Source organism: Cervus elaphus, chromosome 19 (assembly GCF_910594005.1).
Source record: "Cervus elaphus chromosome 19, mCerEla1.1, whole genome shotgun sequence".
Lineage (NCBI taxonomy): Eukaryota > Metazoa > Chordata > Mammalia > Artiodactyla > Cervidae > Cervus > Cervus elaphus.
The window spans coordinates 36,002,465-36,018,884 of NC_057833.1; the positions used below are offsets into that span (position 1 = coordinate 36,002,465).

The 16,420-nt window shown below is 40.2% G+C and overlaps 1 protein-coding gene across 7 annotated transcripts in view; it reads left to right on the forward strand.

Annotated features, from left to right (window-relative positions):
* YEATS2 (YEATS domain containing 2) overlaps window positions 1–16,420 on the forward strand; it is a 97,055-nt gene that overhangs the window by 75,263 nt on the left and 5,372 nt on the right. For 6 of the 7 annotated variants that reach the window (XM_043875074.1, XM_043875078.1, XM_043875077.1 and 3 more), the window contains 7 exons: window positions 1,073–1,259; window positions 6,946–7,074; window positions 7,568–7,666; window positions 11,946–12,048; window positions 12,969–13,042; window positions 14,407–14,486; window positions 15,160–15,361. In XM_043875074.1, coding sequence (XP_043731009.1) covers window positions 1,073–1,259; window positions 6,946–7,074; window positions 7,568–7,666; window positions 11,946–12,048; window positions 12,969–13,042; window positions 14,407–14,486; window positions 15,160–15,361 — 874 coding nt within the window. The remainder of the gene's footprint in view (window positions 1–1,072; window positions 1,260–6,945; window positions 7,075–7,567; window positions 7,667–11,945; window positions 12,049–12,968; window positions 13,043–14,406; window positions 14,487–15,159; window positions 15,362–16,420) is intronic. The other variant, XR_006335363.1, reaches the window with a different exon arrangement.

Below are 16,420 nucleotides of genomic sequence, written 5' to 3' on the forward strand. Positions count from 1 at the left end.
ATCTCCCCCTTTTCCTGTCTTGAAGATCTCCCTAACGTGCTCCCAGTGCTTTCCCTCCCTATCCCTAGGCTGAAGGAATAACCCTCTCACTTGTCATGCTGCCTTGTACCCTTGCCTGCTGCATCCTTCATCACTCTCTGGTAACCCTCTCCTCGAGGGCTTTTATCTCGGGACCCTAATATTTAACACTGTGCTCTGTATAGATGTTTGTTGAAAAATATGATAAACTTTAAAATATTATAGTGAGTTTTTAATAAGTCATACTATTCCATTTTCACATTCTGAGATTATGTCCAATTGAGGGTGATAAGTTGAAATATTGTTTTATTAGTCAATCAGTTCAGTCGCTCAGTCATGTCCCAACTCTTTGCAACCCCATGGACTGCAGCACGCCAGGCCTCCCTGTCCATCACCAACTCCCAGAGTTTACTCAAACTCAGGTCCATTGAGTTGGCGATGCCATCCAACCATCTTATCCTCTGTCGTCCCCTTCTCCTTCTGCCCTCAATCTTTCCCAGCATCAGGGTCTTTTCAAATGAGTCAGCTGTTCGCATCAGGTGGCCAAAGTATTGGAGTTTAGGCTTCAACATCAGTCCTTCCAATGAACACCCAGGACTGATCTCCTTTAGGATGGACTGGTTGGATCTCCTTGCAGTCCAAGGGACTCTCAAGAGTCTTCTCCAACACCACAGTTCAAAAGCATTAATTCTTCGGCGCTCAGCTTTCTTTATAGTTCAATTCTCACATCCATACATGACTACTGGGAAAACCATAGCCTTGACTAGACGGACCTTATTTTTATAAAGTGATATAATAGATGGTGAATTTCTTAATGTGGCAATCCTATAATACGTCCTCATTTTAAAATTTTTAAAATGTCCTGGTCCATGAAGTCTGAAAGCATAGGAACCGCCAAACTAAAAAAGCAATTTTTTTCCATGGCATGACATTGGATAGGTAGTTAATAACAGCTACTAGCTAATATTTTGGGTGTGCTACATGACAGTCACTGTTCTAAGTAAGTTACACTACTTTCTTCTTAATTTTTGTTATTTCTGGTTCTATGGTTTAGCAGTCGGAAGGAACAACTCCTGGTTCATCATCTACTGTGGGTTCTGTCATGAAAACTTCCGGACAGCAGCAAGTGTGTGTGAGCCAGGCCACCGTGGGATCCTGCAAGGCTCCTGCCCCCTCTGTCATCAGCGCCACATCCCTGGTGTCCACACCAAACCCCATCTCTGGAAAGGCCACAGTATCAGGTCGGTTGTATCATCATTTTGTTTCCCTTTCCCTTCTCTGGTCTAGAATATTTCTGGAAGGTCTTAAGCCTCCCCTAATTTTGTATAATAAATGATTAAAAACCATTAACTTGGAAGCATTTTTCATATAACTACCTTCTAGATGAAGTATTCTTATTTAAAATGTAGGTATAAATTTTCAAGTCTGAAATGTTTTTATGGATTGAATAACAATTTTTAAGTGATATAGTAAAACTTCAGCCATCTGGAACTCCTCTGGGTATTTGTCATCAGTTTTGAATGGAGCTCATGGCAAAACATCATACATCTCTTTGTGCTTTCATAAAGTACATAAAATGTAAAATTTTAAAATGTAAAGACGTAAATTTTGACTCCAAGACATGATTAACAGTGGTTATTATATTAATTAGTGTCAGAATGACATGCTTGAGGTTTGGTAAAATGTATCCTGTCTCCATGCCCATCCTGCATGGCCCCAGAAAAGTGTTGCCTTTTACTTCTTTGGGTAAGCTAGAGAACAAATCCTGAAGCTGGATTGCATAATGCTTACCTCATGAAGTTAATTGCCTAGGGTACTGTCTGACATGTAGTAATCATTATATAAATAATTGCTCTATTGTCATTTTTAGTATCATTGTTGTTAGTCCACATTCCCTTATCTACAGTTCTGAAACTCAAAAAGCTGTGAAAACTAAAGGTTTGCTTACTGTTGTTCTTCTCCATAACTATTTTAGAGAAAAATCTGACCTCCTTTGACAGGCTATTTATACTACTAAATACGGCCACCTGATGCAAAGGACTGCCGACTCACTGGAAAAGACCCTGATGCTGGGAAAGATTGAGGGCAGAAAGGAGAAGGGGGCAACAGAGGACTAGATGGATAGCATCACCAACTCAGTGGACATGAATTTGAGCAAACTCGGGGAGATAGTGGAGTACAGAGGGGCTTGGTATGCTACGGTCCATGGGGTTGCAGAGAGTCAGACATTACTTAGTGACTCAACAATAACATATATCATACACAGACACATATGTACATACAGAGAAACATACATAAATACATACACATACATACAGTCAACTCATTGGAAAAGACCCTGATGCTGGGAAAGATTGAGGGCAGGAGGAGCAGGAGTCGACATGAGATGGTTGGATGGCATCACTGACTCAATGGACATGAATTTGAGCAAACCTTGGGATATAGTGAAGGATGGGGAAGTTTGGAATGCTGCAGTTCATGGGGTCTTAAAGTGTCGGACACAACTTAGCGACTAAACAACAACACATGCCCTAGTCCCTTTGGATAAAGATTGTGAATATTCTTCCCTGTTACTGCATATAGTTTGCTAAAATAAAAGCACAGGCATGTGAGCTCTTCAGTCTAAATAAATCATCTTAACAACTCTTGGGTATTTTCAAAACTAACAAAAAAAAGATTGTGGAAATTCTCGTTTATTTGTCCCATGGTTTCTACCTCTCATGAGGATATTTTTGTTGTTCTTTTTCTTTTTTTAAGGCTGAGGAATCTGCCTTAAATCCTATAAGGGAGGTGGTGGCCAGGGGACAATGGTCTCTGTTTTGTTTCAACCACTTTGTGCCTGACACGTTGCACAGAAGTTGTCTTGCTGGGGGCGGATGCCCTTGTGGCCTGATCCATTCCATGTCCCTCTTATCCTCACAAGGGAGTCTTCATGTGGCAGGTGCCCTAATGGCTTTTAAGTGCCTGACCCATGCCCACACAATATTGGTTGGCCTAGTCCTCAGCTGGAAAGAAGACAAAAGAGAGACCCTCACTCGTTCGGGTGGCAGCTGCTGGGGCACAGTGAGCAGTGGGGCCTTTGGAACGCACCAGAGGGTGACCCTGGCCAGAGTTCCTCAGTTGCTTCCATGGCATTTGCCTTTTGGCAGAGGGTCCCTATGAGAAAGGAGAAGTGAGGAGGTGGGGGAAGAGACCCCAGGTTCCCTGTACGGGCCACCAAAAATGTCGTGCTCTAAGCTCAGGTTGGAAAAGAATTTGCAGATATGAGACAGAATGAGAGGGAAATAAAGTTTATTAGAGTGGGAGACACTGTTAGAACAGCGGGCCAGCCCAAGGGAGAACCGACCATGTTGTTATTACTATTATCACTAGATTCCATTGTTGTTGTTCAGTTGCTCAGTTGTGTCCAACTCTTTGTGACCTCATGGACTATAGCATGTCAGGTTTCCCTGTCCTTGACTGTCTCCTGAATTTTGTTCAAACTCGTGTCCATTGAATTGGTGATGTTATCCAACCATCTCATCCTCTGTTGTCTTCTCCTGCCTTCAGTCTTTCCCAGCATCAGGGTCTTTTTCCAATGAGTCAGCAGCCCTTCACATCAAGGGGACAAAGTGTTGGAGCTTCAGCATCATTTCTTCCAATGAATATTCAGGGTTGATTTCCTTTAGGATTGACTGATTTGATCTCCTTGCAGTCCAAGGGCCTCTCAAGAGTCTTCTCCAGCACCACAGTTCAAAAGCATTAATTCTTTGGCATTCAGCCTTCTTTATGGTCCAGCTCTCACATCCATACATGATTACTGGAAAAACCATAGCTTTGACGATATGAATCTTTTTTGGCAAAGTGATGTCTCTACTTTTTAATATGCTGTCTAGGTTTGTCATAGCTTTTCTTCCAAGGAGCAAGTCTTTTAATTTCATGATTGCAGTCACCATCCACAGTGATTTTGGAGCCCAAGAAAATAAAGTCTGTCACTATTTCCATTTTTTCCCCATCTATTTACAGTGAAGTGATGGGACTGGATGCCATGATCTTAGCTTTTTCAATGCTGAATTTTAAGCCAGTTTTTTCACTCTCCTCTTTCACCTTCATCTAGAGGCTCTTTACTTCCTCTTTGCTTTCTGCCATTAGGGTGGTGTCATCTGCATATCTGAGGTTACCGATAGTTTTCCCAGCAGTCTTGATTCTAGCTTGAACTTCATCCAGTCCAACATTTCACATGATGTACTTTGCATATAAGTTCCATTCATGACTCCAAATCAAGACCCTATGTTTCATTTGCTTTTTGGATGGTTAAGTACCAAAACATTAAGGCTCATTTTTTTTCCCATGGTTTCTACCCCTCAGTTAAGATTGACCAATTTTTTTTTTTTATGAGGAGTGCTTGTTCTCTGCTAACTGAATGTTAAAGAGGTAGTGTATTAACCCTGGAGTAGAAATTATAGAAGTGGAAGGAATTACTATTGTAAGAAATGACTGCCCTCTCTTTTTTTCTGATTTTTAACATGCAGTAAATTAAGTCTCCTTGCTTTAAGTTCTGGTTTCCTGAGATACTGCTGATGAAGCTGTATATAATATTTTCATAAGAGACTCATTATTTTCTACTATCCATTAATTTTGTGTGTGTGGATTCTTGTTGTTTTTAATTAAGGTATAATCTTTATAATTTTTGTTATTTTTTGTGTGTGCATTACAAACTATTTTGAACAAGATTCTCGTTATGACTGGAACAGAGTAAGCAAGGGAAAGAGTACTGGGAAGTAAAGTGAGAGTGATGGGGTCAAATCACATAGGGCCTTTGTGGATCATTGTAAAAATACTGATTTTTACTTCAAGAGAAGCCATTGTAGGGGTCTTCCACTAAGGAGTAACATGAGCTGCCTTTATCTTTTAATGAGTCATTGGCTATGGCATTTAGATTAATCTGGGGCACAAGGTGGAAGCAGGGGACAGACCAAGAAGTAGACACTAAACTAAGAAAGAAACTTTGATATATTAGGGACCTCTGGGAACATCAGACTAAAAGGAGTTCCAGAAGTAAACAGAAAAGTTTAGTAATTACATTATCATTGGGTTTGTCAGTAGCAGTACTGGAAACTGGAATATTGCTTTCAGAATTTTAGAGGGGAATTCTTGTAGTCTAGAGTTCTGCAGTTGGCCCAGTCTTTACTAAGTATGAGGGTAGATATTTTCTGACAGGCAGCCTTTCAAATGTATTTTCTATGACTCTGTCTCAGAGCATAATTAAAATATATGTTTCATCAGAGTTAAGAGATGTAGACCAGGAAAAAGGACAAAAATAGAAGGAAGGCAAAGGGTTAGGGTTAGCTATGAAGTATGCTCTGCAGCTGAGGCCTTTGCTGCAGGCCTAGAAACAAGCAGTATAGATGGAGCAGATCAGAGCACCCTGGGAAGGATAGCTCTGACTTTAAAAATGGAAGTGTAAATTATTTAAGAGGTTTTGACCACATGGAGAACTCTGTATTAAGGGGAGGTTTGTAGTGTTTTTGAAGGACATGGGAAGACTTTAGTATGTTGTTGAAAGAGAACTAAATAAGCAGATGAAAAGGAGGAAAATTTTTAACTCCAGAAAATGAAATGGAATCATAGTATCATGGTATTCTTTGGATCAGTAGAGGCCATTATTGGAGGAGAGGGAAGATAGGGTCTAAAGCTTATCTACCCTAGTAGTAAGTCGGTGTGTAGCATTAAAATGTTACATCAAATTGAATCAAGGCCTACAATATACACATTCTTTTAAAAGACCAATTTTAAAAGAATTAAACAGGTTAACAGATTAAATTAAACAGGTTAAAAGTGGATGCTACCTGTGAACAAGATGAAGACAGGGCAGTAGAGCAAAGGATGGCTATTTTTAGTTATATGCCTTTCAGTCCTTTGTAACTTTTCAACGGATAAGCATGTAATATTAAAATAGAAATAAGAATTTTTAAAATATGAAGAAACCAGGTAATTGTACTCTTGGAGTGGGGGGCACATCTCAGTAACTAATTACTGCTTGATGATCTAACATTCACTGATTCCAGAGAATGATTTTATTTATTTAAGGCTTTGTTCTTGAAAGTATTTGAGGTTATTCCTTTTCTTAAATCGAACTGCATTCCAGTGCCTTAAAGTATCCTTAGCCTCTTGTTGCTATTCTTATTATAACATGCATTTATGTTGCTTCTTGTGTACTCTTTTTGTCACTCTTTTACTGGCCCTCTGAATGCCTAGAATAGTTTTATGATGGAAATGGGAGTATGGAAATTGCTTTAAAGCAGTAGGAGAGGATGAACCTTTCTAAACTAAGTGGAGACTATCTGGTTTGAAAAATAAAGGCTGCACAGAGATAGGAAACAAGTTCTGGTGAGTACATAGATTGAAGTATTAGATATGTAGAGATGTTGTGAAGGAGATGTAAATGAATTAGGACCAGATTAAAATGGACTCCGAGTGCTTTGACTAATTTTGGAAACATACTCTAGGCAGACCAGAGCCAGAGAAGATTTTCAAGTAGGAAAATGATAATTATCCAAATGAAAATACAACATTTTACATCCAGTTTGTATGTATCACAGCTGTATGTAAAACAAATAGTGATAGAAAACTAACACAGAGAAAAACTGTCTCAAAATGATGATACTGGTTGTCTCTGCAGTAGGACTCGGTGGCTTTTTTCTATTTCCACTTTTTCAAAAATTTTTGTATTATGATAGCAAGGTAAAAACAAATCATTACTGTTGCATCATTGTTTCATTGAGAAACATACTTCATCCATTGCCTCATGCTTCTGGCTCTTTCTTTATTGAAAGAGTAAATGTCCTAAGAACGTCCTGCTGTGAGAAAATGTGGATGCTAAAGAGGGCAGGAACTTTAAGGAAGCATCTGATCTTCAGCTTGGCCTTATCTTCCAACTTATTTTAGGGTTGTTAAAGATTCACTCCAGTCAATCCAATCCCCAGCAGGCTGTCCTGACGATCCCCAGCCAGCTCAAACCACTCAGTGTAAACACATCTGGAGGTGTGCAGACGATACTGATGCCTGTGAATAAAGGTGAGTCCTTCACCTGTGGGGTGTGGTTGTCTCTGAGTCTGTCTGCCTGGAGGGTCTGTCCTTTAGTGGCCACTCCTGCCTTGTACAGCCTGCCCTTGAGCTGTCACCATAGTCCCTGGCACCAGCTCTGGGACTGAAAGTAAAACCCAAGTGATCCATTGACTTCTAAATAACTGGTCATTTCTAAAGTTGAGCAGGGGAGTATATCTTAAACATTTATGAGAGTACAGGTCAATTGGGTTTTTACTTTCTGGGGTTAGTGACCAAGCCTGCATTTCCACAGTTGACGAGAACAGCTCAGTTACCCTGGTACTAATACTAAATAGCCTACCTTGTAAATCTGTGTATAAAGCAAGGAGCTTACCATTTTTGTTACAAGGAAATTGTTTTTGTGCTAGTCATCTACAGTAGAGCTGTCACCTGTGAGAGAGATTATCTTCATTAAAATAATTTCTGTATTTCTTATATCCTCCCCTCCTCTTTTCCCTGTTAGTGGTTCAGTCATTTTCTACCAGCAAATCGCCTGCCATTCTGCCTGTAGCCGCCCCAACTCCAGTTGTCCCCAGCCCTGTTCCAGCAGCTGTTACAAAAGGTATGTCATTTCCCACAGTATGTTTGCCCAGAAGTTTTATGCAAGACATTACTATCATAAGACTCCCTTGAATTTCAGCATCCATGAATCAGTCGCTTCAAAAATACGTAGGGTGTTTATATTTAGACTTCATTGAGGGAAGTACAGAGATGTGTAAAGCATCGTTTTTGCCCTCCAAGAATTTATAATCAGGTTAAAGAGAGTTGCAGTAGACAGCAAGCAGTGATTGATAAATGCACAGTAGATGATCTGAAAAATGAATGCTGAAATATTTCAGTCTAGGATGTGTGGTTCAGGGAACATGAGGGGTTGTGGAGGTCGATAACACTTTGTATAGGACACAGATTTTAACCAGAACTTTAAGAGTGAAGCATTTTTTACTATGGAGAGGCATGCCAGATTAAGGGAACAGTAGAGACGAAGACTCAAGAGGGCTTGTTCGGGCGAGTAGACCAATTAAGGGGACTCACCTGGGGTGTACAGTTATGTAAAGGATCTGTAGCTAGGGTCAGATGTTGGCAGCTGGCAGTGGGGACACTTAGGACTTTTGACTGGATGGAGAGAGTACAGTGTGTTAGAACAAAACATTTTGACACTCTGTAACATCTACAATAATGATAGCTACCTTGTGTAAGAGTCTAAAATGTACCCGGTACCATGCTAGCTGCTTGGTGATATATATATTTATGTGTATATATATATCACTAATGATCAAAGTACCTAAAAATAGCTATTATTGCCCATTTTGCCAGTGAGGAAACTGAAGTTTGGAAATACTAAGTCTCTACTTCCCAAGTCTAGAAAACTAGAAAGCAGTGCAGTCAGAATTTGAAATACTTCTTTTCAGGCATTCCAGGATCTCTCACAATAGTCTTGGGAAGCGATGGATTTGAAACTTCATGACCATCTAAAGCAAGGGTTGGCTGACTACAGTGTGCTGCTCATTTTTTAAATAACGTTTTATTGGCACATAGCCATGCCAATTCATTTACATGTTGTCTGTGTGTGCACTGCAGCCTCAGAGTTTGGTCATTCCAGCTGAGTTCACATGACCCACAAAGCCTAAAGTATTTACTGATTAGTTCTTACAGGAGAAGTATGTCAGTCATGATGAAAGATGCTAATCTAGACCAGCATCTCTTCTCAGTAGCAGGTATATATCATAGTCCTCATACAGATTCTGATTCAGTTAATTTTGGACTGGGACCAGAGCATTTCTGTTTTGATTTTAATTAAGCATACCATTTGATGAGTTTTGACAAATGCATGAACCCAACATCCCATTCAAACTATAGAAATTCCCATCCCCTGTAGGCAGCCAGTGTTTCAATTTCTATTACGATAGATTAGTTGTGTCTGTTTTTAACTTTATGTGAATGGAAGCACATGCATTCTTTTGTGTCTGATTTAATTCACCCACTCATTGTTTTCTGAGATTCAGCCATGTTGTTGCTAAGTAGTATTCCACACTGTAGGGGTGGATGGATAGACCAGAATTTGTTTATCCTTTCTCCTGTTGGTGGACATTAGGTTTGTTTCCAGTTTGGGGCTATTATGTGTAAGTCTTAGAGAGCCTATCCAGTAAATAGCTATCCCAACCTGAAAGTACTGATTATATGATTTTGTAATTGAGTGCCAGATTAAATGATTGTATTTACAGGAATCCCCTGGTGATCCAGTAGTTAGGACTTGGTGCTTTCACTCTGTGGCAGGTTCAGTCCCCAGTTGAGGAACTAAGGTACCACAAGCAGTGCCGTGTGTCCAAATAAATAAATAGCTTATACTTGCATCTACAGAACTAGAGTGTCTGAACTTTTTCTGAGGACTTCCTTCTGTTTCTTGAAGTCTCAGAATCACTAGGGGTTGGGGGAAGATGTCTTGCTGACAGTGGAATTAGCAAGGTCACTCAGTACAAGTTGGTATACGTATAAAAGCCACTTTGAGTTCTATATAGAAATTAACTGCCAAAAATCCACTAAATATTTATGAGAGAAACTTAGAGACCTAAAAAATTGAAGGATATACAATTATAATTAATTATATAAATTTACTGAGATACCTGATTTTATTCTGTCTCCCAAAATGACATGGGTTCAATACAATCCCAGTCAGAATCTCTACTATTGTTTTTGTGTTTATATAGAAATTGACAGGATAGTCTAAAGTGTATATGGGAATGCATAGGCCTAGAGTAGCTGAGATAATCTTGAACAAAAAGCTGGGGGACTTGGGTCACCAGATGTGTATATACTGTAAGGCTACATAATTGAGATAGTGTAGTACTGGTTCAAGAACAGACAGAATGTAAGGGTCAGGCAGTGGAAGGTGCAAACCATTGGATGTAAGACAGGCTCAGAGATGTACTGTACAACACAGGGAATATAGCCAATATTTTGTAATAACCTTTAAAAATTGTTTTGAAATTAAAAAATTTTTAAGAAACAAAATAGAATAATTGAACAGAAAAGACAGCCCAGAAATAGACACACACATATATGGTAACCTGATTTATGACAGGCTCAGCAGGGAAAAGTTCTTTTCAGTAAGTTGTGCTGGGTTAATTAGATATATCCGTTTGGGGGAAAGAACAAAACTTGGCCCCAACCTTACATCATAAAATTTAATTTGCATTGGGTCCTAGACCTAAATGTGAAGGATGAAACAGTAAGGCTTCTGGAAGAGAATATGAGAATATCTTCATGACTTTGGGCAAAGAAAAAACAAGAAAAGTAGCCATGAAAGAACAGATTGATAAATTAGACTCTATTAATACTAGGAACCTCACTGTATCAGACGGACAAAATTAAGAGTGAAAGTCGCCACATACATCCTGAAAGATATTTGCAATTGATATATCTGATAAAGCAGTTCTCCCCAGAATATAGAAGACCTAAAAGTCAGTATGAAAAGGACGCTGATTTTTTTTTTAAAGAGCAAGAAGTATAAACAGATACTTTACAGAAGAGGATATTGAAATACGACGAAATGAAAAGTTCACCCTCATCAGTCATCAAGGGAATGCAAGTTAAAACCATAGTGATACTATTCTATCACCAAAATTAAAAGAACTGCATCGCTAAGTGTTGACAAGGATGTGAAGCAACTGGAACTCACATACCCAGCTTGTGGGGCTACAAATTGACATAATAACTTTGGAAATGAGTTTGGCAGTTTCTGATAAAGTTAAACATGTTATCTGTCATGTGTTCCAGGAGGTACACTTCTAGGAAATGCATGTATATGTGCACCCAGAGACATATCCAGGCTTTGCTTTCTTTTTTTTTTTTTTAAGCCGAAAAGATGCTGACCCAAAAGGGTATGCACGATGTGATTCCAGTTATATAAAATTTAAAGTGGACAAAGGTGGTTATCTTTGGCAGAGAGGAATGCTAGAAGCATAAGGGACCCTGGTTGAGGACTGGAAATACTCTGCGTCTTGATTGGGGTGCTTTGTGCATGGATGTATATGTAGGTAAAATTTATCAAACTGTACCCTTAATATTTGTGCATTTTTTTACAAGTTATGCATCAGTGAAAAGGGAGAAGATACACTAGTGTATCTCACTTGTAGACTTTTGCTTATATGAAACTATTGAAGGATGTTGAGTAGAAAATGATACTAGCATGCTCCTTTAGGTGCGTGTACTGGTGCTCATGTACAAGATGAGTCATAAGGGAAGAGACTGATAGCAGGGAAGCTGGTGCAAAGGAAGTGTGTGTGTGTGCACGTGTGTGCATGCAGTGTTTTGATCAGACTACAGAAGGAAGACACGTGCTCCTGACACGGTTATTTTCCGTCTGTGGATTTGGTGATGTTAAAAGCCTCATGTGATGAGCTCGGATTTTTCCCAGTACAAAACATCTGATTTTTTTGTTTTTTGCCGTCTGTCTCAGAACACTAAGATAATGCTAAAAGTTGATAAACTTAGCTGGAGAGATAATAAACGAAAGGATATTAAACTTAGAACAGGTCAGCATTGTATTTTAATGTGGCGTTGTTCAAGTGTAAGAGTGTATGTGTGTGGTCTTCCATAGTGGTGTGGTTAGCCCTCTAAGAAATATCTAAAAGCCATTTTACTGCCCTGCCTTTGTCATGAGACGCAGGCTAACAGTTCTCCCCTTGTCTGCTGATCCCGTGACGACAGGCGCCATCCCAGCACTCTGGCCGTGTCTCTGCAGCTGTGGCAGCATCCTCACTGGGTTCCCATTGTTTCTGCCCACAGGTGTCCTTCCATCATTGAGCCCTAATAGCGCTCTCATTGTTTCTATTCCCTTGTAGTGAAGACCGAACCAGAAACACCTGCACCAAGCGGCCCCTCCCAGGATGGTCAGACAGCAGTGAAAACAGAAGAAAGTTCTGAGCTGGGAAACTATGTCATTAAGTAATTATTTCAGTCCTTTCTAAGGGGTTTGTGCTTTTGGTTTGTTATGGTACTTTAAAAAAAAAGTCACTGTGACAAGCATGTGTAGAGTTGTCTGTACCTGTTAAGCCCTTTGATGGGTAGAAGCTTCTGTCCGTGTGTGGTGAACAGGTATTACCATTTGCCGCACAGCCAAGGCTTCATTTAACACCTCAATGTGACCTCCGAGCGGCACCAGATTTGTTGCCTCAAGAGCCTCGGATGCAATTACAGATCTCCCTCCCTTTGAGCTTGCCAACACGAAGTTTCCTTGCTCCATCTTTGGGTGTGAAATTTCTTACGATGTAATTATTCAGGTGTGTGTACATTTTGTGTTGCAGTATGCACACATGTGCCCAATCTTAAACAGCTGCCTTTTTGTGGCCCATACACACTCAGTGCTGCTTCTAGAAATATTGAGATTTTCTCATTTCCAAACTGGGGGAACCCACTTCTAGCGTATTTTGAAGTATCTCAAAATTGCTGGAAATGGTAGAGACTTAGCCACTTTCACGGAGGTGACAGCATGAACTGTAATAACACTAAGATAGGCATTCACATGATAGAGTCTCTGCTCTGGTGACAGTCACACTACAGAAAGATTACATGCCTATTTAATTTTTAAATACAAAATGAAAAAAGATATATATAAAATGTCAAGTTTGCATTATTTGTCATTTCTGGGGTCTCATCTGTTTTAGTGTTGACTTTAAGCATTAAATGCTCTTTGTTTATAAAGAAGGTGATATATAGAAGGAAGGACATGCAGATATAGTTGGGTTTAATTCCCTTGTAAAGGAGAAATATTTAATACATACATACATTCATACGTATATATACACACACATAGTTAGAAGCAGCTGTATGTATTTGCTACCCTAATTTTCTTTTGTCCTTCTCAGGATAGACCATTTAGAGACCATCCAGCAACTCTTAACAGCAGTAGTAAAGAAGATCCCATTAATTACTGCAAAAAGTAAGACCACACTGAGTATACTGGAGCGTGGTTTAAAGCTGTGACCTGGTTGGGGTACTGAGTCAGTTTGAATCACTTGGTGTTGTAATTAATACTGACGGTAGTTATCTTAGGGAGGGTAGTTTAGCTACAGCTGTAGCTTATTTGCAGGGTTTGGAATTCACATTGTCTTGGTCAGTTGGTTAGTCTTTTACTACCTTCACTGTGATCTGCAGAAGGAATTTTTTATGTTATAGTATAGAAATTATAAATCTGTAGTGTATATATAAAATTACATTTGTTTGTAATGTTTATTAATAAGGAAAATAAGTAGCATTTGCCTGCAGCATACCAGACTCTGCAGGCTCATTATACTTACTGCCTTATTTAACCATGGTCTCCATGGGATACATGGTGTCATCTCCATTTCACAGATGAGAAAACTGGGAATAAGCAAGGTTGTTATTGTGTTCAAAATCACAATAGCTATAGGTCATGCAGTTTTGATTCCAGAGTCATTTATCTTTCATCTGACACTCCTGTCACTCATTCTGTGGAACTGCACGACTATCAAGACCTCCAACAGTGATGTCTCCTCTGTCCCTGCCCATTGTTAGCAAGACTGAACCATTTCCTTCTCAGCCCTGGTTGCTCTGACAGAGGGCATGACTGGCAGCCTGTGGATACTTAGGTGTCTGCTCTTGGGCAAGGTCACATTTAGAGGGAAGGGATGAAGCAGATCATCACTTCACATTCATGGGAGTATGAAATGATGAGCCGAGTACAGACTACCCTGCTGTTTTTCCAGCTGTAATAGCAAAAATTATTTTTTTTTCCCCTCAGGGTTTAGGGGGTCATTTTGAAGTAGCTCAAAGTGAATTTTCAATGATTCTTCTAGCCCAGCAGAAAAAATTTTTAATCTTTTTTTAAAAAATCAGATACAAATATAGAATGTTTGAGCTTAAAGGCAGTTCAGGAGCCATCTTCCTAGTAGTCTGATTTTACAGTTAAGAAAACTGAAGCCCAGAGTGATGATGTAGGTTGTCCAAGGCAGCTTAGTTAATGGCAAGGCCAGGGCTAGTTCTCAGGTCTGCTCCCAGTGGAGTGCCATTGCCATTTATTTTAATAGAAAATCTCCTGTCATGATGAAGCTTTCTCTACCACAGAAGCTGATTTCCCAAGGAGGGCTGTGGTTTGAGTACACACGAATGAGATGCCTTCTCTTCTAAGGACAAGCCCTTCTGTATTATGTTGCATTAAACTTGCCTAGTAAGGAACAGAGCCCATAAAGAGGTCTAAAGAAACTTCTTGGACATGCCTCCAGCAAATAAGATTTTATTTAAATCTTAACTTTATTCAGAGTTTGCTGGATATGTGCATTCTAGGTGAAGATGCCAGCTGTTTTTCTGCAAAATCTGTGGAGCAGTATTATGGCTGGAACATTGGGAAAAGGAGAGCTGCTGAGGTAATCCCATGTCTGCCTCTTTGATATGCAGGCCACCACTGAGAGCCTGTTGGAGAAAATAATCAACCACATGTACATCCTGGCTGCTTCCATAAACATCGTCATATGGAGCAGTGATAAATTCTGCAGCATGTTTTGTTAAATATTTGATGGTAGAACTTTTTCCTTAGTTAAAAATCTCATTCTCCAAAGACTTGTAGGTAGCCTTTGAAAGACCTACTTTCTTTTCCTGCATTGCTAAAAATTTCTAAAAGTTTTTAAAGAATTGTAATATGTTAAAATTAAGTCAACTATTTATTGTTCAATGTGGCAGCTACTCTGCCAAACAGTGAAGCTATAAGAGGAAGTGGCAAGTACAAAGGCGTGCGTAGGAAACTTTGAGAAAGCCAGCGATGGGTTTGGGGAGGGCGGGAAAGTGGGAGATCACAGGCTGGGACCAGCTGAAACACCTTATAGGCCAAGCCTAGGAATTTCAGTTATTTTATAAACATTAGGAAAAGTTCTTATACTTCTTTTTTTTTTTAAACTGAGGAGAAACACCAGATTTTTTTCCTCAGAAAAAAAAATTATTCTAGCAAGTTATCATGGTAATTTGCAATTGGGTGATTTATTTGAACACGCTCCTAAGTTGAAGGATTTCATTATGCACCCCCCCACCCCCAATTTTTTTAAGTGGCAAAGAGCGATGACAATGCGGAAAGTCTTACAAGAAATACTGGAGAAGAATCCAAGATTTCACCACCTGACTCCACTTAAAACCAAGCACATTGCTCACTGGTGTCGCTGCCATGGCTACACCCCACCTGACCCCGAAAGCCTGAGGAGCGATGGGGACTCGATTGAGGATGTGTTGACCCAGATCGACAGTGAGCCAGGTAAGCAAGGCGGGCGGTGGGGGGTGTACTCGGCACCATCGGCAGCTGAGAGGTGTCTCCTTGGAGCACATGCTCATCTCTCAGCCTCCAGGTTTCTCAGGCCACATCAGGTCTCAGAGCTCGTTCCTTCACCCGAGGTAAAGGGACCCGAGGACTCCAGGGGTTGCCATGGAGAACAAAAGTCGTGACTTGCCTCTCACCATGTGTCCTATCCACCTCCCAGGACAGTCCCTACCAAACTGTTTGTGCCCAGGTGTCCCAGGTTGTGTCCCAGCCAGGAATGTTCCGGCCCACCGCATGCAACAGACACACACCATTCATTCAGGTGCCCCCCTCCTCTGCATTAGTTCTCCTTTGGAAACTTTCTTAATCCACCTCCTTTCCTCCCAGAAGTAGTACTTCTTCCTTTGTGACCTACGAATCTTTTTCCCTGAAGATGGGGACAATGTCTTATCTGTTATTTTATCTCTAGAAACCTAGTGTGGAGGTGCACTGCCTGGTGTTGGAGGCACAGGTGTAAACAGCTAATAATGTTGCAGATAAAATGAATCGGTTTTTTATAAAAATACAAATAACTGTATGTGGGTGGGGATGCAGGGGAGCTGGGCATAAAGATATATGGGAGAATGTTTTTGAGTTTCACCTTAAAGAAAAAATATTGTTTTCTCCTTTTAACCCCATCTTTGTAGAAAAACAGACCCTTCACCTTCCAGTCTGAGGAAGGCCACAGCACAGGGACAGTCTGGGGGGTCCTTTAAGACTTAACACAAGTCTCATTTCCTCCATGAAGCTTTCCTGAGAACCCTAATGCAGGGTGGCCTCCCCTTTCCCCGATCTCCAGTGGTATTTAACTACCAAAACCTTGAAGGTGTCTCAGATTTTTATTGCTAAGCGCTTTGAGAGCAGAGGCCTTGTTGATTATTTCTGTGCTTCTCTGGCAGTGTATGTAAAACAGTGTTTTTCCTGTACTGGGCTTTCTTATTAATATGACTGATTAAATCTGTGAGCATCCTGCCAGTAAAACAGAGGGAGTTGGATGCTCTGCCTCCATCCTGCTGG